The 23,436-nt window shown below is 46.8% G+C and overlaps 1 protein-coding gene across 1 annotated transcript in view; it reads right to left on the bottom strand.

Annotated features, from left to right (window-relative positions):
- Positions 1-23,436, bottom strand: part of LOC124777947 (putative inorganic phosphate cotransporter) — a 241,372-nt gene that overhangs the window by 33,820 nt on the left and 184,116 nt on the right. Inside the window, exons 2-3 of the mRNA XM_047253502.1 lie at positions 13,407-13,546; positions 4,494-4,724 (exon numbers count right to left, since the gene is read on the bottom strand). Coding sequence (XP_047109458.1) covers positions 4,494-4,724; positions 13,407-13,546 — 371 coding nt within the window. The remainder of the gene's footprint in view (positions 1-4,493; positions 4,725-13,406; positions 13,547-23,436) is intronic.

The following is a 23,436-nucleotide window of genomic DNA, read 5'->3' as shown; positions in this document are numbered from 1 at the left end:
GCCAGCAGTTGTGCACGTCTATCCTGCAGTGGAGGCACTCCAGCTCCCACAAGGACACTGGTCACCGGACTCTCCCTAAAAGCCCCCTGTCGCTAATCGAACGCCACAGTGGTGCACTGGGTCAAGTAAACGCAACTCTGAGGGCGCCACCGAACCATAAACCACACTCCCGAAGTCAAGGCAGGATTGAACAAGGGCTCTGTAGAGCTGCAGCAGCATAGAGCTATCTGCACCCCAGTTGGTGTTGCTCAGGCAGCGGAGGTTATTGAGGTGCTGCCAGCACTTCCGGTTAAGCTGACGAAGGTGAGGAAGCCAAATCAACTGGGTGTCGAAAACCAGTCCTAAACATCGATACGTCTCCATTATAGTGAGTGGATCGCCGTTGAGGTAAAGTTGTGGTTCTGGATGAACGGTACGACGCCGACAGAAGTGCGCAACACACTACACTGCGGCCGAAAACTGGAAACCGTGGGCTAGAGCCCATGACTGCACCTTATGGGTGGCTCTGTAGGCGACGCTCAGCAACAACAGTACTGGTGGAACAGTTCGAAACGTAGAAGAAGTCTGCACACAGAGAAAGTGAGACCGACGGCCCTACAGCAGCTGCTAGACCATTAATAGCCACTAAAAATAGAGATACACTCAATACAGAGCTCTGTGAGACCCCATTCTCCTTAAGGGGGGGGGGGGACTATGGGAGGCACCAACTTGGATACGGAAAGTATGAAGCGACAGGAAATACTGGATAAAAATTGGTAGTGAGCCTCAGAGACCCCACGCGCATAATGTGGCAAGTATATGATGTCGCCAAGTGGTGTCATATGCTTTTCGTAAATCAAAAATGACGGCAACCAGGTGTTGGCGCCTTGGAAAAGCTGTTCTGATGACAGGCTCTAGGGAGACAAGATTATTAGTGGTAGAGCGACCCTGGCGGAAGCCGCCCTGACATGGAGCCAGTAGGCCACGTTACTCCAAGACCCAAGTCAATGGCCCACACACCACACGTTCCAGCAGCTTACAAACAACGTTGGTGAGGCTGATGGGTCGATAGCTATCCACATGAAGTGGGTTTTTACCGGGTTTGAGCAGCAGAATGATGGCGCTCTCCCACCATTGCGATGGAAAAACGCCATCGCACCAGATTCGGTTGAAGATGATGAGATGTATTCAGAGGAGAGATGTTTCATCATCTGTGTGTGGATCCGATCTGGCCCAGGAGCTTTGTCGGGGCAACGTGCAAGTGCGCTGAGTAGCTCCAACTCCGAAAATGGGGCGTTATAGGATTCACTGTGGCAAGTAATGAACGAGATGACTTTCCCTTCCAGCCGCAGTTTGAGAGTGCGAAAGGCTGGGGTAATTCTCCTATGCACAGCGCTCGAGCACAGCGCTCATTTGATAAGTTGGCGAACGCGAGCACGGAGCTGTTTAAAGGCTTTGAGGTGCTCCAGGGAAGGGTGCAGCTTATGTCGCTGTAGAGATTTCCGACGCTCCTTAATTGCTTCAGCGACTTTCGGCGACCACCAAGGGACTGTCTTTCATCGGGGGGCACCCTAAAGTGCGAGGGATCGTGTTTTCTGCCGCAAATGATTGTTGTAGTCACGTGCTCAACCAGCACATCGATGTTCGCGTGTGGGGAAAAAATGTGGGTCAAACCCTACAGGGGACCATCACAAAGGCCGAAATGTGAGGGACTCCTTTTAGTCGCCTCTTACGACAGGCAGGAATACCTTGGGCCTATTCTAACCCCTGGACCCGCAGGAGGGTGACAGCAGTCTCCTGTGAAATAGCTATGATTCAGTGTGCTTCGTGTCTGTCATGAACATAGACGTTCTATGTCAAAGAATCAAGTGCATGCTATTCCTTAGTGTGTCATTGGGTGTCACTTCTATCCCAACCGAGAGTAAAATCCACATTACGCTCACTAACAAAACTCATGATTCCAGTTTAGGCATTGAGTAATTTTTTCCTCGTGCTTTCCAATGTTTGTAGCAAAATATCACTTTCCTCTGTGTTAGCATGTTCATTTCTTAAAGAGCACTCTTAATCCAAGCAGCTTAGGAGGTACAGACACACGAGAATTAATCTCAAAACGAAAATGGGAATCCTTCAACCATCTGTAGTTCAAACACACAGCAGATAACATACTCTTCGGAGAGCGTCAGGGAAAGATTTTTATGCCTGAAGGAGTCATTTAACACGTTTTGGCAGACTGTTCCAAAAAACAGTGAGATGACAGGGTGCAACCAGCTGCAGATTATGGCGTAGACTGGAACAAACAATGATTGTCGTTTGGGCTGCAAGGTCATATTTGACTCATACCATCAACTGGTAGAGAAGGCTGAGGACAGCAGCCTCCCTCAAGAAAGTCACATTCTACACCGTGTCCTCCAGAACTGATCGTAGTTGCCGCTTTCTGAGTCAGATGGAAGACACTGGTCAGCGACTTCAAAGTTTTCATGACAAGCCAGGCTGTTACTTTCTAGACTTGCACCACATGATCTAACACTACATTCCCCCAAAATGAGTGATGTGTGCACTAGATATGCGAGGCTGCACAGAAGAATCTTTGTAACAGGCGACTCTGCATCCATGTTAATGACCCCTTCACGAGACCCCACAGTATTTGTGTAAGACCCAAAGAAATGTCCTCTAAGACGAGAGTATTAAGGTGCCAAAGCATTCACATCAAAGTGCTAAAGTTTTAAGCACTCCTAAAAAATAATCCTACATACAGAAAGCTAGTGAAAACCCGAAATTTATAACGGGGAGATGTCTAGGGTACATAACGCTATATCTCTGGGATAGGTTAATTGGTAAATTGAGATGGTGTAGTTGTAGCAGTAGACTACCTCAAATCAGAGTCAGGAATTTAAGCGGCATGAGAAATTGGTTGGGCAAAACTCAGTATGATGAGTGGATAGGAACTTATTAGAGTATGCTACCAACCACCACTCACCCTTGAATTTAAGGGAAAGCCCCTCAGAGATGAAACGTCTACACAAGTAAGGTAAATATGTACTAGCGATCTAAAATTTTCTGACACTCGATTCTGATAATTACAATTTTTAACTAGTGGGTGTTACAAATTATGATCCTTCATGATTTCGTGGAGATGAATGACGTTTTACAGATATTATAGCAATTAAATCCGTCAACCTCAGGCATGAATTGAAGGGAAAGGGGGGGGGGGGCGGCTCAGGGGGTCTTTACCCTCGACGCCAAAAATCAGAAACACAATACTGAAATGATGCTCACAAGAAGGTTCGCAGTGACAAGGAGCAGCGTACCACATGACTCCAGCGGCAGCACCTATGCTGAGGGACTAACTCAGAGGAAGATTCAAGGCCTTGCACCTGAGAGTACAAACCAATTTCACGAAGGAAACCTAAAACAGAGGTAACCGTGCAAGGTTCGTCCGCCAACACCCGGGGCAAAGGAGGGGGGACGGCATATTTAGTGCGAAAGGCCAAAAGGCAGGGGCAATCCAGCAAAATATGGATCACCGTGTGTGGAGCCCCACAACTACAAAATGGTGGAGGGGGTTACTGCGGAGCAAAAAGACCGCGGGTCAACCGAGCAAGACCCAAAACTAGGACAGCAGAGGATTGTAGATTACCACCAGGAGAGGCAGAGGTAAGAACGGCAAGTGGCGGGAGTGTCCTTGATGACAAGAAGTTTATTAGACATGGAGGTTATCTCTGAAGAATCAGCCCAAGATTGAGCAATAAGGGATTTGATCTAAAGCCATAAATCCACCCCCAGAAGGGGTCACCCAGAAGGGGTCACCCAGAAGGGGTCACCCAGAAGGGGTCACCCAGAAGGGGTCACCCAGAAGGGGTCACCCAGAAGGGGTCACCCAGAAGGGGTCACCCAGAAGGGGTCACCCAGAAGGGGTCACCCAGAAGGGGTCACCCAGAAGGGGTCACCCAGAAGGGGTCACCCAGAAGGGGTCACCCAGAAGGGGTCACCCAGAAGGGGTCACCCAGAATGGGGGGGGGGAGTGGGGGAAGGAGATGGTCGCCCCCCCTCCACCTAGCCAGATGATTAGCAACACCAAGATCAGCGAGAAGGGGTGGCGGGAAAAGCACTAAGTGACAGCCTGAAGGCCACTTATTTAGTCCATACATAAGTAAACTGGGGTGAAGGAGGTCTGTTTAATAAAACAGAGGGCCCGATAGGTGGCCATGGCCGTCAATTACGCAGTAAACACGTGAGAGGCGAAGGAGAAGTGGACTAGAAGAAGATTGTAATAAATACGTACCGAAGCACTACCGGGTACTGAGCTAGTTATCTTAAATCTTATGAATTTGCGGCTTGTTAAATGAAACAATGACGGCAAATCTGACTTTGCAAGGGGAAAAGAGGGGGGGGGGGGGGCAATGGGAGTGAAAACTGACCTCTCCCACATAACGAACCTTGGATCCACGCCCTTGTTTCACGCCTCTGAAAGTAACAGTAACGCAGTAAACGGCCAGAATGTAGTGAGTACGTACCTGGACCATTCCGATGAGAATGCGGAGCGCGCACATGAGGACGACGCCGCCCAGGTCTGCGGCCAGCTCGGTGAGGGCGGTGAGCGCCCCGGACAGGAAGAGGGCCGCCGCCAGGAAGTTCTTGGCGCCGTAGCGGCCCGACAGCCAGCCCGCGGGCACCTGCGTCGTGATGTAGCCCCAGAAGAACGAGCTCAGGATCGTGCTCGTCTCCGTCGGGTTCCACCCGTAGTCCTGCCGGCACAGAACACTTTACTTCACCAGTTCCTGCTTCACAACAACAAGTTACCATAACGGAAGAGTGAGACTCCTCACATTGCAAATTACTTGTCCCAGTGTATCAGGAGAGCCAGAACAAGGACAGGTCAAGAGGGGACAGTTGCTCCGTCCTGCCGTGTGGTGTGCCATGTCACCGGTCGTCGATGGTCGCACCAAAGAGCGGTGACCTGTGACCTCTCTTGGGTCTGGAAAGTTCCGAAGGTTCTCTGGTGCAGTCATCGGCCACGAGGTTTTTGAATGGAGTACGGCAAGCCAGAAGTGTGGCTGACGAGTCGTGGCTGATGGGTCGAGAGAATTAGCCGGGAACACGTGGTATGCTCGGTGCCCTGCTCAAGGTGTTACTCTCAAAGCTCGATTCGGAAAACGTGGTAACTGCATTCGTGGAGATGCAAGCACATACGAAGCAAACGTTCGATTGTCATGTGCTGACAGTTTACTGAGGAAGCCTCTGATACGTTCATTGCTATCTGCCATGGCCTCTCTTGTGAAACACGGAGTTCTATTTGTGGTTCGGAGACAAGGTGTTTAATTTAATGGTAGTCAATCCTTGGCAATGCGTCAGTGGAAAGAATACTGAAGGTATCTTTATAAGGCGCCAAAGTAATATACTAGTGTCTAAGACTTAGTTTTTGTAGCAGTCTGACGCTACTGACATCGTTACAGCTGTTTAGGTGGTGGTTGTTGGGATGTTTAAGGGGGACTAAACAGCGAAGGTCATCAGTCCCCCATTCCAAAATCAGGCGAGCCGAAAATCTACGGAGCAGGTAAAAACCAAAGGGGGAGGAGACGTCCCCCCAGGCGCTAAAAGAACACAAATGCAGCAACAAACACTACAGACAAGAACAGGACAGAGGAACACCAGACAGAAAGAAACAGAAGAAAGGAAGAGGGCCGGAGACTGGTTGACTGACCACGAGATCAAAAAAGGGAAAGAGGCAACCATCTCACGGCACACCAGAACAGCAACAGACACAAGGACAAAAGACACAGAAAGGGAAAGGTGCAGGACCTCCCTAAATCGAACCGTAAAACGGACTACCACGGATAAAATTTAAAACGTCATCAGCCATGGAGGCATCGTCGGATAAAACCAAAGCCAAAGTGCCCGGGAGATTAAAAGATTGCCGGAGTGTGCGCAGTCGAGGACACTCCAGCAAAATGTGGCCGACCGTCAGCCGGGACCCACACCGACACAGGGGGGGGGGGGGGGATCCTCCTGACGCAACAGATGGCCGTGCGTCAGGTACGTATGGCCGATGCGCTGCCGACACAGGACCACCGAGTCCCTGGGAGAGGCCCGCAGGGAGGAACGCCACACAGCGGTCGTCTCCTTGACAGCCCGCAGTTTATTCGGGGCTGTCATGCCACGCCACTCAGCAGCCCACATCCCAAGCACCTTACGGCGCAACACCAGCTGCTGGTCGCGAGCCGTAAGGCCGATCTCCAAAGCTGGGGCGTCTATCGCCCCTTTGGCCAGCCTGTCAACACGTTCGTTCCCCGGGATGCCAACGTGACCTGGCGTCCAAACAAAAACCACCGAACGACCAGAGTGGATAATGGTGGAAAGAGACTCCCGAATAGAGGACACCAGAGGAGAAGAGGGATAGCAGCGGTCGATGGCCTGGAGGCTGCTCTGGGAGTCACTGCAGATGACGATGGACGCACTTGAGCAGGAACGCATATGCTCAAGAGCGCGCAAGATGGCCACCAGCTCTGCAGTAAAAACACTACAGCCAGCTGGCAAGGAGCGCTGTTCAGCATGGGCAGCGTGAGCAAAAGCGTAGGCAGTGCGACCATCAACCAGGGAACCGTCAGCGTAGACAGGCTCACAGCCCAGAAATGAGGCGAGGAGCGCAAGAAAACGGCGACGGAGGGCCACAGGCGGAACCGAGTCCTTGGGTCCCTGTGCCAAGTCCAGACGGACGGCCGGCCGGGGCAAACACCAGGGAGGCGTAGGGGCACGGACCCGGAAGGGAGGCAGAAGAGGGAATGACCCCAGTTCGGACAGCAGGGACTGGACGCGGAGAGCTATGGAAAGCCCAGACCGAGGTCGCCGTTCGGGCAGATGGAGGACCGTGACAGGGAAAAGCAGGCGACGATTGGGATGGCCTGGCGAGCAACGAACGTGGACAGCATAGTCCGCGAGCAGTCTACGGCGGCGAATCCGCAGCGGGGGAACCCCGGCCTCGACCAGTAGACTATCCACGGGGCTCGTACGAAATGCGCCAGTTGCAAGCCGAACCCCACAGTGATGGATGGGGTCTAACAACAACACTGAGGGTGATGCAGACCCATAGGCCAGGCTCCCATAATCAAGCCTGGACTGCACAAGGGCTCTGTACAATCGCAACAGCGTGCAGCGATCCGCACCCCAAGATGTGTGGCTGAGGCAGCGGAGGACGTTGAGGTGCCGCCAGCACTTTTGCTTCAGCTGAGTAATATGAGGAACCCATGTGAGCCGGGCATCAAACATGAGACCTAAGAAGCGGCAAGTGTCCACCACTTCAAGTAGGTGGCCGTCGAGGTAAAGTTCAGGATGAGGGTGGACCGTCCGACGCCTGCAGAAGTGCATAACTCGAGTCTTGGCTGCAGAGAACTGAAAACCGTGAGTCAGAGCCCATGATGCTGCCTTGTGAACGGCTACTTGCAGCCTGCGATCGGCGACTCCCGTAGTAGTGGAGCTAAAGGAGATGCAGAAGTCGTCGGCATACAGCTGTTTATTCCGAGTATTTGTTGAGCCGATGAAACGTAGTTCCTAGTGTGTAACATACGCCTGTTGCAGGTTAACGAAACCAGTTTGTACGTCCTGTGTATATTAGGGCACCGCCTGTGCTGATTAATTCCATGTAATGCAGCTTCTGTAAAAGGAAAACACGTCATATACACATGTTGCCGACAGGACAGGATAGTGGCAGCAGTTTAGGCATGCTGCAGCAGAAGTGAAGCATTGTTTTATACTCACTATAGACTTCTGTATTTCTGTAAATGATGCTGTCAAACGTTTTCATCTATTGGGCTCTAACCTGGGTCGAAAGATCAGTCGGTTCCTTAATTATGGTTTGTTCGATAAAAAAGCTAAATTAAGTTAGTTTTATTAAAGTTTGATAAAAGTATTTGTATCTGTTTTTAAATATTCTTGTCTTAACATCCTGTTACGTCTAATTATCAGAAACTATATTACGGGCGTTGAAGGTTGGAAATAGTGTTTTCATACGTTTTGCTGCAGAAATTCAGTTTTTAGTAAATATCGTGTTAGCTATTCTTATATTAACTTTTCATTGCCTATTACTTGTTATGCTGTTTGTAGCTGGGTAATTATTGTGTAATTTATCATTATAACTGACTTAGTGTTGTATACTCAATCTATTCCACCAGTAGATATTTTGCGCTAAATACCCTGCTTCCATTACAAAAGAGAATAGACTTCATTTATTTCGGTATTCTGTGACTGCAGAAAATCGCAAATTTAGAAATACTGAGTGCGAAGATACGTTTTGGATTTAGCAGCCGCTACGCAACTCACGCTGTTCACGGAGAGTAATATATTTTTCCATGGTGCAGCAGCGGTTTCGGCAGCGTTCTGTTGTCAGAGGACGCGAACATTTACAGACCATTCCTGAAATGGTCCCCAGCTGTTCTCGTCGCTTGCTCGTAACAATCCTTATCGAGCTGCAGATAAGGGGCAGGTCCACACTGTGCTACAGCCACCGATGCGGGATTGTAACTACAATTTCTGATTAGAGAACAATCCGATACGGAGTGTAGATTTTTACTTAAATCACTTGGCTTACAAAATGTTTCATTTCATTATGTTAAGCTATAAATATTTTCCGTATTTTACATTGCTCAATTTTGGTGATAACATTTTATATTTCATTTACAGCTGCTCGTAAATAGAAGCTACGCATTTTTTGAATATTTCTAGGAACAATAAATACATGTACATAGCACTTTTCAGATATAGTTGTTAAAGAACGACGTAAAATCCTTTCGAATATGTCAATAGTAAATTTGTAATTGACTTACACATAAATCCTAAGTATGTAAACCGGGCCTCCGGATTTACAAACCTTTACGTAATTCAGTAGTTACTTCTGGGTATTCAGAAACACCACGAAAAGTTTGTAACATTCTTTAAAGTAATCGTTTTAATTGTATTTGGACATATTAACAATGGTATAAGCTATTGCATTATTTTGTAGTACCTCATGAATATGTAACAAGCTATTGCATTATTTTGTAGTACCTCATGAATACGTAACTGTCTGTTCAGAGTGTGTGAAAGGCTCAATATGTGTTGTCAGCGTTAGCATCTACAGGGGACAGGAAAAGTAATGTGAACACCTGTAGTTACTTGTGAATTTTTTTATTAGTAAGGGGTTGGACCTCATTTGCCTATAATACAGTTGTGATTCTCCTTGGAATGGTATGCCACTCTTCGATCAGAACTCTTCTAACTCCTGTTGTGACGAGGGAGGCGGAAATCTGATCCGGAGTCTGTGCTCCAATACCACCCACAAGGATTCTATAACGTTCAAGTCCGGAGAATGTGCTGGCCAGGCAAGACGCTGCAGTTCAGTTGCATGCTCCTCATACCACGATTGTACTGTCCTGTGCAAATTGGTGCATTATCGTCCTTAAATATGGCATCATTGCTCGAGAACAACATTTGAATCATGGGGTGCACCTGACCACCTGGAATGTTCACATAATCGTTGGCTGTAACACGGCCTTTGAGAGTAATGATGGTACGGTACCAGCAGAATACCATGAGATGGCTGCCCACACCATCACATTCCCACCTCCATGCTTAACCATGGGAATCGAGCAATCAGGATTGTAGGCTTCTTTTGGCATTCTCCAGATGTAAACCCGGACCGATGTTGGAAATAATGAAAACGTTGACTCAGTCGGACCATATGACATGTTTCCAGTGATCAGCCGTCCGGGATTTATTTCCGGACACCCTGTTTTACGTTGCTTTGCGTTGGTTGTCGTCACTAATAGTTTCGGTACAGCAGCTCGTCCATGAATGAATGTTCGCTTTATGGAGTTCTCGGCAAACAGTGTCGTTAGATACGAGGTCTCTAAGACGGCTATTTAACTGTGCAGTCACTTTAGCCGCCGTAGTTTTGTGTTTTGACACGCTTCGTGTTAGCGTACGACGATCTCTCTCAGTTTTGATTTCAACTCACTATTACGTTTACAAAATGTCTTTCCGTGTTTTGTGTAAGCTGTCATGACTTTAAACAGTTGCTCTTCGAACATTCACTAAATTGGCTGTCTTGGTTACTGATGCTCCAGCTAATGGGGCCCTCACAATCTGCCCTCTTTGCAACTCTGTTAGGTCTTTCGTTACACGTCGACCTCGGCCTCTGAATCCAGATACGAAGTCTGCACTACTCGGAAAAAAAACCTGCACTGAAGCCTAGTCCGTACTGAACAGGCACCGTTCAGCGCGAGACGTGCCTTACCTGTGTTGACAATCATCCGATTACTACTACTGTTCACGTTTTCTGCCTACTCCCTGTAGTTCGTATCAACTGCAGTAACTTTTTACAGTTCAGTCAATGCTATACTGAACTGTTGTAATAGAAGGCTGAAAGAGTGAAGCAAAAATTTTTGATGTACGTCTTCTGGCACTTACTAAGTCCCCAGGATCGAAATTCAGCCCCCGACTGAGTTAATGACGTATTATTTATTAATATCGTGAAGAGAGTAACTGTTCCGAAAGAACAGATACCAACCCTTGACCATTCAGCTTCTCTAGAAAGAAATGATAATCTAAACCGTCAGCTGCAAACAGGTGATGTATTTATTAATATTATTAGTATTGGCAGGCATGTCTCCTCAGTATCTACTTTCTTTTTGCATGATAAAGGATACACAGGTAGCGTTTGCTTGTTTTTAAAACTTACATGTCTTTAAATAATTTTAAAGCTTTAGATTAGTAGCTGCATGAATTTTTAGGTAATAAGTGCTCATGTTTGAAAGTTATCAGTATGGGAAACACGTTTAGAGCAGAAGTTGCAGAATTTGGCAACGTTTTAACACCCAGCACAGACTCCGGCGACAATTGCTACGGCAACTCCCTTTCCTCTTTCACCAGGGGTAGAAATACATGGCAGCAACATACGTTGCCGGCATCGATCCGCAATTCCCACGGGGACTCAACAACTTAATCACAACCGTCATTTACCCTTTTTCTGTGGACGAACAAGAGCCATGATGGCCTTCTGAGGCTACATTTGCTGTTATATGTCAGTGTGGTGGTACACCATACCTGCCAGCCCCCCTCCCACCACTGCCTCTAACAAGTGGAACCCAAAGAAGGTTATGCTATACCGTGTGGTCTATGAAGCATCTGACGGTTCTACTTACAGGCGTGTATCAAACGCGCAGCCTCCTAGAGAACGAGAACTAGAAATGGTTGGATTATTTAACGAACATATAAAGACTGTGCAGACTTCATTTCCCCGGACCTAAACTCTGCAGAGCACGCTGGAGAAGCTATTGGCAGACGTGTTTCTCAACGAACAAACCCTCCCCGAACAGTGCAGGCATTGAGAATTGCCTTGAGAGAGGAGTGGGACATTACGACCGTGGATATCAAGAGTTTGGTAGCCAACGTGAACAACAGTTGCCAAATGTACATTAATGCCCAAGGAGGACACATTCTTTGCCGAGAGTCTGACATCGACCTTTATGTTGTTAGTCTGACCTGTGTCAAACGTGAGCGTTTATGTCTGTCATCGTGCTTCACTTATGGTGAAATCTGTACGACTTTTTCGTTACAAATGTACCACACCATTTATATTACGTATGTACTCAGTTTCATGTCATCCATCATGGCCTGTGATTATTCCCGTAAAACAATGTTTCTGGTACCTGACAATTGTCAAGCAGTGCAGTTGGCTGAGAGATGGCGAGAGCAGCAGGAGAGGTGGAGATACAATACGAGTAATGAAAATTGTGTGGAAACAGAAGGTGATCCCAGATGACAGGAAGAAGGGAAATAGAAAAGAGTGCAATAACTATCGGGGAATAACATTGATGAGTCATTGTGCAAAGATTTTTGAGAAATTTTTGGAGCACGAATTCGGACAAAATTAGAAGGAAGAAAGAGAAGCAACATGGTTTTAGAACAGGAAGATCCACTGTGGATCTAATTTTTGCTGTAAGACAACTACAGGAACATCACTATGGATATGGAATAGATCTACTAATGACCACCAGGACATTGATAAAGCCTATCATAGTGTACGCAGAAGCGAAGTGTGGAAAGCCCTCGAGAACAGAGGAGTAGCAAAATAGATTTGGAGGATAAGGGAAATGTACCTTGAAAGCGTGAGCTGTGTGAAAGTGGGAGGAGAGAGATCAGCTTGGATTGAACAGAGGAATGGCTTGAGGCAGCGAAGTGCACATTCACCATTACTCTTCACTGTAATGATGGATGATAAATGAGTACAGTAGCACAAGTAACAGGTGAAAGGAAGATGAAAGCTATGGTGTTTGCAGATCTGATGATTTGGGGAATAATGAGGAAGAAGTACAAGAGCAGTTGGACGTATGGGAACGAAGAGTACAAGAATATGGGATGAAATTTAGTGTAAGTAAGAATGAGATGATTATCACAACAATAAAGAAGGAGAGAGGAACAACCGGAATAAAAATTGGTGGGGAGCGATTGAGGAGAGTGGAGAGTTTCAGGTAGCTAGGAAGCCTAATACGGGAAGAAGGAAGAAACGACAGAGAAATAAACGAGCGGGGCAGAAAAGCAGAAGCATTTCGGAAGTGTCAGAAGCCTGATACGAAGCAAGGATGTAACCCAAATAAGTAAAAAGGTTATATACAAGTCATACTATGTCCCGATCATGACATATGCATCAGAATCCTGGGTTATGAAAGGAAGAGAGAAAAGCGAAGTACAAGCTACTGAGATGAAATTCTGGAGAAACAGTATTGGAGTGACAAAGACAGGTTAAGAAATGAGAGGATCAGGGAGTTAATGAAGGTGAAACCATTACAGAAGGGCATAGAGAAATCAAGGCTGAGATGGTATGGACACGTTAAGAGAATGGAGGAGAAGAGGATACCCAGGAGGATACACGAGATGAAACTGGAAGGAAAGAGACAAAGAGGTAGACCGAGAGACAGATGGCTGAAGGCAGTAGAGGAATGCGCCCAGAAGAGAGGATAAGACTGGACCAAGGTGAAGACGGAGAGATGGTGTCAAGACGGAAGAAGGTGGAGAGGCCTATGTTCCATACAGAACCGGTCAGAGGCTGGAAACTGTCCACGATGATTATGGACGTTTTGCAAGGGGGTTATGATAATTTTTTTTTAATTTTCAGGCGCTGCATCTCACTGCACAATGAAAGTATCGCTGTATGAGAGTACTGGATATGGGTGTCACAAGGGAGCGCTTGCTCTAGCAATCAAAACCATACTGCTATATGGATCAATACAGAGCGTCTTGCTATACTGACGAGAGAGTCAGGGTGGGCCACACTTTCTTCGCCACGGTATCCTGTACGAGGAAAGAAGCTACTTACGAGAGATGAGAACATTTTGTAATGCCCCTTGCTTCTGGTGGCCGGGTGCATTCTACACTTGCGCCCCTGAGTGGACACTCACCTTTATGTCCGGGTTGGAGCCGGTGTTGTTGGCCATGACGACGATGCCCACGGACATGTCCACCCGCAGCATGAAGGCCAGCGTGATGCCGCCACACATGAGCACCACCTGCAGGTGTCTGATCCCCAGACCAGCGCCGCCTGCAACCGTGCACGACTTCTTTTACTCTGTTCCATGAGAAGAAACAGTTACTTACATTTTTCATAACAAGGAAATATGTAAGCAGCTAAACGAGGCTCTTAGTGTTGTTTCATGACTACACTAAACGGCTAAGGACCTAGGCTCCTTATTCAGTAGAATCCCAAATGTGCATTGAGATAGGATGGCTGACACAGGCCATCCAACGCTGTTGCTTAGGCACCTGCAGACTCCATTGAATTACCTCTGGAGCGATGTTTGAGCTGCCTGCTGGTGCAGACTTTTTAGCTAACAAGCACGAATGGTCAAATTTCTCATGAGACATCGGCTCTCTCAAAGGAACAGTACCCAGACCAGCAGCTAATACGGAATAAAAGTTATTAGGTTGGTGCACAAGTTCGTAATATTTTTCCGTAAGTCAGATTCACATAGCAGATTTTAGTCATCAATAATGTTCACTATTTACAACAGTCTGGCAATGCTGAGGTAACTTTCCCATTCGGTGACTGTAGAAATCACGTGGGTTTGAGGCGAAGAACTCGCCGAGTCATGTTCGGAGTATATTTTCATCTAGAAACGAAGTTCCTTGAAGACTGTTCGAAACAGCGCGGAAAAAGGTAGAAACATGAAGTCGCCAGATAAGATTAATGAGGTGGGTGCGAGATGACTTCCCAACCGAAATCCTGAATTTTTTTTCCGTTTTTGCAGTCTAGCAGCTGCGGCCGGCCTTATCGTGGAGTAGCATAACTTCACACAGTCTTCATGATCTTTGTTCTTGGGTTGGGTCTGCAAGATGTCTCAGTTGTTGACAATTCTGAGCAGTGGTGGTTGCACCTGGGAAAGCAATTCGTATTACATCAAACCGTCGTTATTCCACCAAACGCATAACATGTTCAATTAATGCACGCACGTCTTTGTACGGGAAGTTGCTGCTTTGTTTGGGCTCAACCATTCCTTTCTTTTCCTTATGTTAGCATAAAGACACCAGTTCTCGTCACTAGTAACGGAACAGGATAGGATAGGAATGGTCGGTGTTGTTCAGGAGCCAATTGAAGACGAGCAAGCAGAGATGCACATACGGCCTCCACATATTTTTGGGTTTTTGGCTTATAGCATGTGGTACCCATGCTACTCCACGATTTTTTAACCTTCCCCATTGCATCCGAATATCCCACTGGTGTGGAATGATTACAGTTCATCACATTTCCCAGTTCTCGAGTACACTGTCGTGGATCATTATGGAGTAATGCGTTTAAATGATCTTCAAACCCCGAAGGTCTATCTAAACTTGGAGAGCCACTAATGTCGAAACGGTCATCCTTAGAACGATTAAACCATTTCCTTGCCATGTTCTGAACACTGGCATTATCCTCATACACGGCGCAAATGTTCCTGCATGCCTCTGCTGCTGTCCCCCATATTGAACTCAAACAGAAGAGTATGTCGGAAATGTTCCGATTTCTCCGCACTGTATTTTCTTGTTTCCACAGCTCTACTCAGTATCTCCAAATGACAATATGTCAAGTCAAATCGCAACCGAACTACAAATAAAAAAAGTGGCAATCGATAAACAAACCGATAGCTACAGAGATGTCAACATGCAAAACTAAAATGCTACGAACTTACGCACAAACGTAATAGTTTAGAATAAGGTTTGTCTGTTCTGCCACCCGTCAAAGTACTTTACCGGTAAAACCGTTGCACATCAGTCCTGTTCTTCATGCACAAATTTTCAAAGTTATTGCTCGACACAGACGGCAACAGAACGACGTCCGACTCAGACCGTGTATCACAAACAGAAACAATCTGGGGCATGCGAAGAGTGCCAGTATTTCAAATGCAGGGCAACGCCCGTAACTCACTGCGACACAGCGAGCGAAGCTATGGGAAGGTATGCAAATGGTGCTGTGCGACGGCACAGGAAATTTCGTTCAGAAAACTTTACACTCCGGTGTAACAATATGCAACATCTGAGCTCCGTCGCTGCAGAGCTAACTAGAGAGCAGAGGCAGAGAAAACCGTCCATAATTGAGACATCACGTGTTGACAGAACCGCTGACACCTCTGATTAAACGAGGGAAAATGGCCGTTTAACCTGCTACAATGACATGATCCTTTGGCTTTACATATTCCTATTACGGACACCTCATCCCCAATGTATTGTCATTCTGCCCGCGTTAACGATCCCGACGGAATAACATCCTTGCTAGTTACAGGTTATGTCTGCTGGTTCACCGTTGCCGGCCGCGGTGGCCGTGCGGTTCTGGGCGCTGCAGTCCGGAACCGTAGGACTGCTACGGTCGCAGGTTCGAATCCTGCCTCGGGCATGGTTGTGTGTGATGTCCTTAGGTTAGTTAGGTTCAAGTAGTTCTAAGTTCTAGGGGGACTGATGACCTAAGATGTTTAGTCCCATAGTGCTCAGAGCCATTTTTTTGGTTCACCGTTATGTGCTGCCTGTTTGAAGACTTCAACTACGAGGCTGCAACCTGCGGTCTGTCGGACTATGACTCCACATTGTCGGTACTGACGACCGAAGATGGGGACCTATTGTACCTTCCTCTGGTTAAGTGCCAAACTGACTGACTGAATGAATGAATGAATGAATGCGAGCTGATATCTTCTCATAGCTGTGTGGATGCCAATCTGCCATCTTCCAGGTTGTGGGTGTACCGCATTCCTGGCTGTACGCTGTGTGTGCCGAGAGAGCTCTTTGTCTCTGCCTTCACCACAACCACCATCCGGAACATGCTACAGGTACATATTTAAGTCCACATCCTTCCTCGAAAGCGCTGAGGCGTATCTGCGGGCCACCTCGCTGGTCCCCACTACCGCACCTCGTGCCGCCTGGCTGTCAGACAGTACGCCTGACCTGTCGCAGGCTGCTGGAGTACCGTGCCTAGCGTTCCTCGGCGCCACCTCAACGAGCAGCCTGGCCCATTCGCTGTAGAAATCACTTAAGTAAAATATTACAGGTACCGCTGTTTCATTGACGCTTTCAGACTAACGCAACATAGTGTCTAACATATGAAATTTTGCCAGTATTAATGTTGCAATTTTGGGTAATGGAGCAATTTGTGTAATATACACTACTGGCCATTAAAATTTCGACACCACGAAGATGACGTGCTACAGACGCGAAATTTAGCCGACAGCAAGCAGATGCTGTGATACGCAAATGACTAGCTTTTCAGAGCATTCACACAAGGTTGGCGCTGGTGGCGACACCTACAACGTGCTGACATGAGGAAAGTTTCCAACCGATTTCTCATACACAACAGCAGTTGACCGGCGTTGCCTGGTGGAACGTCGTTGTGATGCCTCATGTAAGGAGGAGAAAAGCGTACCATCACGTTTCCGACTTTGATAAAGGTCGGATTGTAGCCTGTCGCGATTGCGGTTTATCGTATCGCGACATTTCTGCTCGCGTTGGTCGATATCCAATGACTGTTAGCAGAATATGGAACCGGTGGGTTCAGGAGGTTAACACGGAACGCCGTGCTGGATCCCAACGGCCTCTTACCACTAGCAGTCAAGATGACAGGCATCTTATCCTCATGGCTGTAACGGATCGTGCAGGCACATCTCGATCCCGGAGTCAACAGATGGGGACGTTTTCAAGACAACAACCATCTGCACGAACAGTTCGACGACGTTTGCAGCAGCATGGACTATCAGCTCGGAGACCAAGGCTGTGGTTATCGTTGACGCTGCGTCACAGACAAGAACGCCTGCGATGGTATACTCAACGACGAACCTGGGTGCACGAATGGCAAAACGTCATCTTTTCGGATGAATTCAGGTTCTGTTTACAGCATTATGATGGTCACATCCGTGGTTGGCGACATCGTGGTCAACGCACATTGGAAACGTGTAGTCGTCATCGCCATATTGGCGTATCACCCGGCGTGATGGTATGGGATGCCATTGGTTACAGGTCTGTCACCTTTCGTTCGCATTGACGACACTTTGAACAGTGGACGTTACATTTCAGATGTGTTACGACCCGTGGCTCTACCCTTCATTCGATCCCTGCGAAACCCTACATTTCAGCAGGATAATGCACGACCGCATGTTGCAGGTCCTGTACGGGCCTTTCTGGATACAGAAAATGTTTGACTGCTGCCCTGGCCAGCACATTCTCCAGATCTCTTGCCAACTGAAAACGTCTGGTCAATGGTGGCCGAGCAACTGGCTGGTCACAATACGCCAGTCACTTCCCTTGATGAACTGTGGTATCGTGTTGAAGCTGCATGGGCAGCTGTACATGTACACGCCATCCGAGCTATGTTTGACTCAATGCCCAGGCGTATCAAGGCCGTTATTACGGCCAGAGGTGGTTGTTCTGGGTACTGATTTCTCAGGATCTATGCACCCAAATTGCGTGAAAATGTAATCACGTGTCAGTTCTAGTGTAATATATTTGTCCAATGAATACCCGTTTATCATCTGCATTTCTTCTTGGTGTAGCAATTTGCTAAACGTGCTGGTGTAGTCAGAGCGATTGGCTATTGTGTAAAGTAAAAGAGTATATGTGAAGTAGGGTACATTGTCGCTGGACGCGGACGCGCGCACTGAAGTTGAGTCTGGCGCTTGTAGTAGACTGACAGAAGCGCTCAGGTGTAGTGGTTGTGAGCGGCATAGGGTGAGGAACAATACGAGGTACCAGAATAGAACAATTCTATATTATGGCCAGTTATAAGACTGTGTTATTGCGCCCAGTGTAAAAAGCATCACGAGCAATTAATTTCAAGGAAGAGCACTGTGGGCCCAAAATAGTTTATTAGAAAGCGACGCTACGTACAGAAACAGATGAAATGGTAAACGAAGTTCTTAGAAGTATCATTGTCTGATCTTCTGCTAAGGGTCTCGCCCTCAATTTTAGAAAGACCTTCAGCTCTGCACACCTAAATGTACACCATCAATGATAAGTGTAACACATGGTGAGGAAATAATAAATAGGGTGGTAACTCCCAATTCTTAGTGGTCCATATTGATGAGATTTTAAATACTTTAATACTGCACGTTGGCAGACCCTCACTATCTTGAAAAGTTCCATAATACAAATCGGGTTCGTCTGCACCCCTCCATGAATTGAAGAGCGAAAGAAATGTTCTCCCACATATGGCTTCAACACGTCGGTTAGAAGTTTCTTATGTAATACTTTCGAGAGTTTTCCGGACTTTGTTGACGTTATATTTGTGTGCGGCACCAGCTGATTTTTTCAGCCTTGATCCAAATGAGCCCATGTTATCTTGCAAGCAAACTAAGACAGTTGGTAGTAATTTTCCGGATGATGTGCAATGTACAAATGTGTCATTCATATTCTTTCACTGCATGTGACTACCTCGGGGGCTATCACACGAACGAAACACACTTCGGATGTGCCAACACAGTTCCCTTTCTCTCTCCACCAACCAACAGTTCTTTCCGCACATGCAGCTGATTCTCGTGCGTGAAAACTAGTTGCGGGATTACCAGGAAAACAGTTTCACACGATGAGTCACACCATACCTGTATTTATACCGGAGAAATGAGGTCGAAGTAGATAGAAATGTACCTGCACATATATATACATATACATATACATATGGAAAACGGACTCCTGATGAATTGGAACGTATGTCCAAGAATACGGTTCTACTGCTACTTCCAAAATTAAATGAGGAAAAACAATTTTCAGGTAAAGATCATGAAAACAAATGATTCCTTTGGTATTTATAATATACACAATCATTATGTTATTAGAATGACTTTGGAATTAAGGAACAAAGCAGTAGGAGCGACATTTGATCCAGAGTCCTCTCCGTTCTAAAACTAAGAGTAAGAGTACTCTATGGGCTACGGACTCGTTGACTACTAACGACCACATGATAGTTTAAAAGTTTTAGGTATGCATATGAACTATCTTCTCGAAAACGGTTGAGAGTTGCACCTTTACGCGTGTTCAGATCTTACAAGTGTTAGCCGTGTCAATATTAATTACATCGGCGAGGGGAAGTATGTACTGCTCCCTTGTCAAGGACTTCGAACGTGGAATGGTCATTGCACGTCACATGAGTAACAAATCCATTGGTGACTTTTCAACCCTTCTAAAGCTGCCAAAATCGACAGTTTGTGATGGAACTGCAAAGCAGAAACGCTAAGGAACAACCAGAGCTAGAACTTACGTACTGACGGACAGGTAACGCCTTCCATGTGGAGGGAAGTTGCAAAAAAATTACATAAAATCAGCGGAAGGAATCACTCGAGGTACCAGCAGTGCACCCAGCACAATTTTAAGAAGAATAGGGTAAAATCAAGAGCAGCTCCTTATAAACATATTTTCGAAGTCAATGCTAAGCAACGATGATCATCTTAGGTGAGGGGCGCTCAACATCATGGTTATCAGCGGCCTGACGAGAAGTCAACATGCCAGTCTCATAGGTGTAGCCGAAGGGTGTCCCCACATGCGGAGCATTTTATAATGTATTAAAGTATGTCTCCCTTCCCCACCAATTTAGGGATGGGGCCTGATCGTTCACAAAAATTCACCACTCTTAACACATTAATCGGTATCGGCGAGGATGGTGCGCAGATCTCCATCGAGACTGAGGATTTCCCTGATAGTATATAAGACATACGTCGCCAAAATACTGAAAGTGGCACACCGCAAACCTCAGAGTGATGGCTCCTCCCGCCGGAGGATGAACCCATGTGTTAAAGGGTTACGTCCGATGCGCTACCTGGAAAGCGGAACCCCTTCCAGTGGCGAGGCTGGCGAAGTCCGCCTTGCCTGTGTGGTCGCTATCAGCGACCGCAATGTTTTCTGTCATCTTCACCAATTCAGTCTCCCACTGGCGCACGATGCGTCAGTCAGAAAATGACATGACGGCATGCAGCTGGACTGGACATTGACGGACACTACCATCCTGACATGCTTCCTTGGCTGCTTTGTCGGGCATGTCTCCCTGTATCCCGATGTGGCCAGGTATCCAGCCAAAAATCACCACCTTGCCATGGTGTTGGAGCCGCTGTAAGGAGTCGTGGATGAGCTGAACCACCGGGGCTATTGGATACATTTGGTAGTGGGCCTTTAGCGTACAAAGCGAGTCGGAAGAGATAAGAAAACTTGGACGGCGATGTCTGTGAATCCTCTCCAGCGCCATCATAATTCCATGCAACTCCGCATCGTAATCTTTAAACTGTTCAAGAAGAAGCACTTTGAAAATTCTATCAGGAAAAACAGCTGGACAGCCGAGAACATTCTCTTTCTGGGATCCATCTGTAGAAACAGCGATAAATCAAACTTCCTGGCGGATTAAAACTGTGTGGTCCCGAGTTCGAGTCTCGGTTCGGCACACAGTTTTAATCTGCCAGGAAGTTTCATATCAGCGCACACTCCGCTGTAGAGTGAAAATTTCATTCTATCGATAAATCTGTGTTATGTACTTAAAATGGAAGTTGCAAAAACGTAATCTGGAGTGCAAATTTTCTCTTACTTCATCAAGCTTAAAATCACTTTGGGTCTCTGGAGACACGAAGGCAACAATGCGTTCCATACCTGGCTGTGTATTCAGAGGTCTAACAGATCCAGATTCTTGAAACAGTAGCACATATCCCAGATGGGTTTGTCACATGGGGCAGACAGCCGAAATAAGCTAGGCTCGACCACTGCGCTGAATGCCAATGGATACGTCGCCGAATCCAGAGTGATGGTTTACCAGCCTCCCCCCCCCCCCCCCCCCCCAAACACACCCAGACCAAACGCACGTGCGCGCACACGCGCACACACACACACACACACACACACACACACACACACACACACACACACACACACACACACACACACACTGTACTGTGCTGTGCTGTGCTGTGCTGATCAGAAAGGCTCCTGTCGATATCTGAATGCTCTCATGGTGGTCAGTGTAACAGGTAGGAAATACGGGTTGATCCATAGACCATGCTGCCGTAATCTAAACGTGATTGAACAATTGTCCTATAGAACTGCAGGAGGCGAGATCTGCCAGCTCCCTATGTTTTTCCATTAATGCATTTCAAAGTATTCAATGACTGGGAGCCCTCTGTTCATAGGTCTTTCAGGTCTGAGAGCGAAGTCACTTTTGAGTCAAATAATAAACAGAAAAGTGCACAGTTTCCCCAAAGGGTAAAATATTGTCCCCATTATGAGCACTGGTTGTTTAAACTTCGACGAGTACGGTTAAAATTGACAAATGTAGTCTTCTCTGGTGAGATCTGAAAACCAGTTGCCTTCGCCTAGGTTTCCAGCCTCCTCATGATGAGCTGCAGCTGCTTCGTCGTCACTGAGATCGGAGGAAGTGTATATGATTGCGAAGTCAACCACAAAAAAGAACATTAGAAGGCTTCCTAACCGTACAGAAAATGCGTTGATAGCAATGGCAAACAATGTAACATTGAGTACACTGCCTTGGAGACCCCTTTCTCTTTAACATGGCAGTCAGACAATGCATGACCAACACGATATCTAAAGCACTGGTCCTCGAGGGAGGATTGCAAAGGAAGCGGCAGCCGTCCACGTAGCCCCCATTCATGGAGTAGGCGAACGATGATGTACCTTCAAACAGTGTTGTATAATTTTTCGAGGTCAAAAATAACACAAAGCAAATGGTTTCGGCGTAAGGAGGACACCTATATCGCCGTGCCCAGTAGAATTAAGTTGTCAAGGTTGGAACGGTAGCACCTGAAACCGCACTGGGAGCGGCTTAGGTGACCTCGGGATTCGAGCAGTCAGTTGACCATGTGTTTTAAGGGCTACAGTCTAGTAACTGTTAGGGACGCTACGGTTGCTACCTGGTTTCCGTGATGGAATTAATATTGCCTCCTTCCAAATCGCGGGGTACCGTCCATCAAGCTAGACCTAACTAAAACAAGAGGAGTTTTCCTTTGGCTTCAGGGCACAGATGACGTATCATGGTGCTAAGCAACGCCTTACGCAATGTTAGAAGCGACGGTAATTGACAGTTCGTGACTAGAATAGGGTCATTTGGAATGCTGAATCACAGTATACTCTGTGGCGCTCTGATGGCCTCGTCTTTGGCTAATGCTTGGAGAACGTCATCTGCCACCACGTATAGTGCCGACAAAGTACGGAGAAGGAATAATTACTATTGCTACTATTGCTACTATTGCTACTATTGCTACTATTGCTACTATTGCTACTATTGCTACTATTGCTACTATTGCTACTATTGCTACTATTGCTACTATTGCTACTATTGCTACTATTGCTACTATTGCTACTATTGCTACTATTGCTACTATTGCTACTATTGTTATTGTATGGGGGTGTCACTGGAGATTAGGGTGTGGTCCTCTTGTAGCGCTAAAGAAAAAACTGTGGAAGGATATCAGCACATTTTACGGCAGGTACAGTACCGGATCAGTTCGGTGGCGATGGCATATCGACATAACAATAGACCCTTTGATAGAGCAGCATCTGTAGGCAATAGTTTGTGGACAACAACAACAGTCCTGAACGGACTGGCCTGCCCAGGGTCAATGGAGCATCTTTGTGATGAGTTACGTCAGCTTTGTTGCAGACCCCCGGTGACCAACATTAGTGTTTTCGGCTCTTGAAAAAGAATGGGCTGATATTCCTCCACAGACTTTCAGATACGTTGTTGAAAAAGTCTGCAGCCGAGTTCAAGTTGTCATGAAGCTTAAGGGAGAACACACCCCATATTAACACACACTAACTTACGTCCAGGTATTTTTCATCAAACAGTGTAGATCAGTAAGTATTACCGCATGTGTATCAACATGTGGGGTATCAAGTAAATGTTCCAGTTTTTGCCAAGTCATATTTGTAATCATAATTGTTACGCGATATTGTTTCTTCAGCAACTTTTGCTTCTATTTTTCGATTCATAAA

This window comes from Schistocerca piceifrons, chromosome 1 (genome assembly GCF_021461385.2).
Source record: "Schistocerca piceifrons isolate TAMUIC-IGC-003096 chromosome 1, iqSchPice1.1, whole genome shotgun sequence".
Lineage (NCBI taxonomy): Eukaryota > Metazoa > Arthropoda > Insecta > Orthoptera > Acrididae > Schistocerca > Schistocerca piceifrons.
The sequence above is the reverse complement of the archived record's forward strand: the minus strand, read 5'-3'. Positions and strand labels throughout refer to the sequence as shown.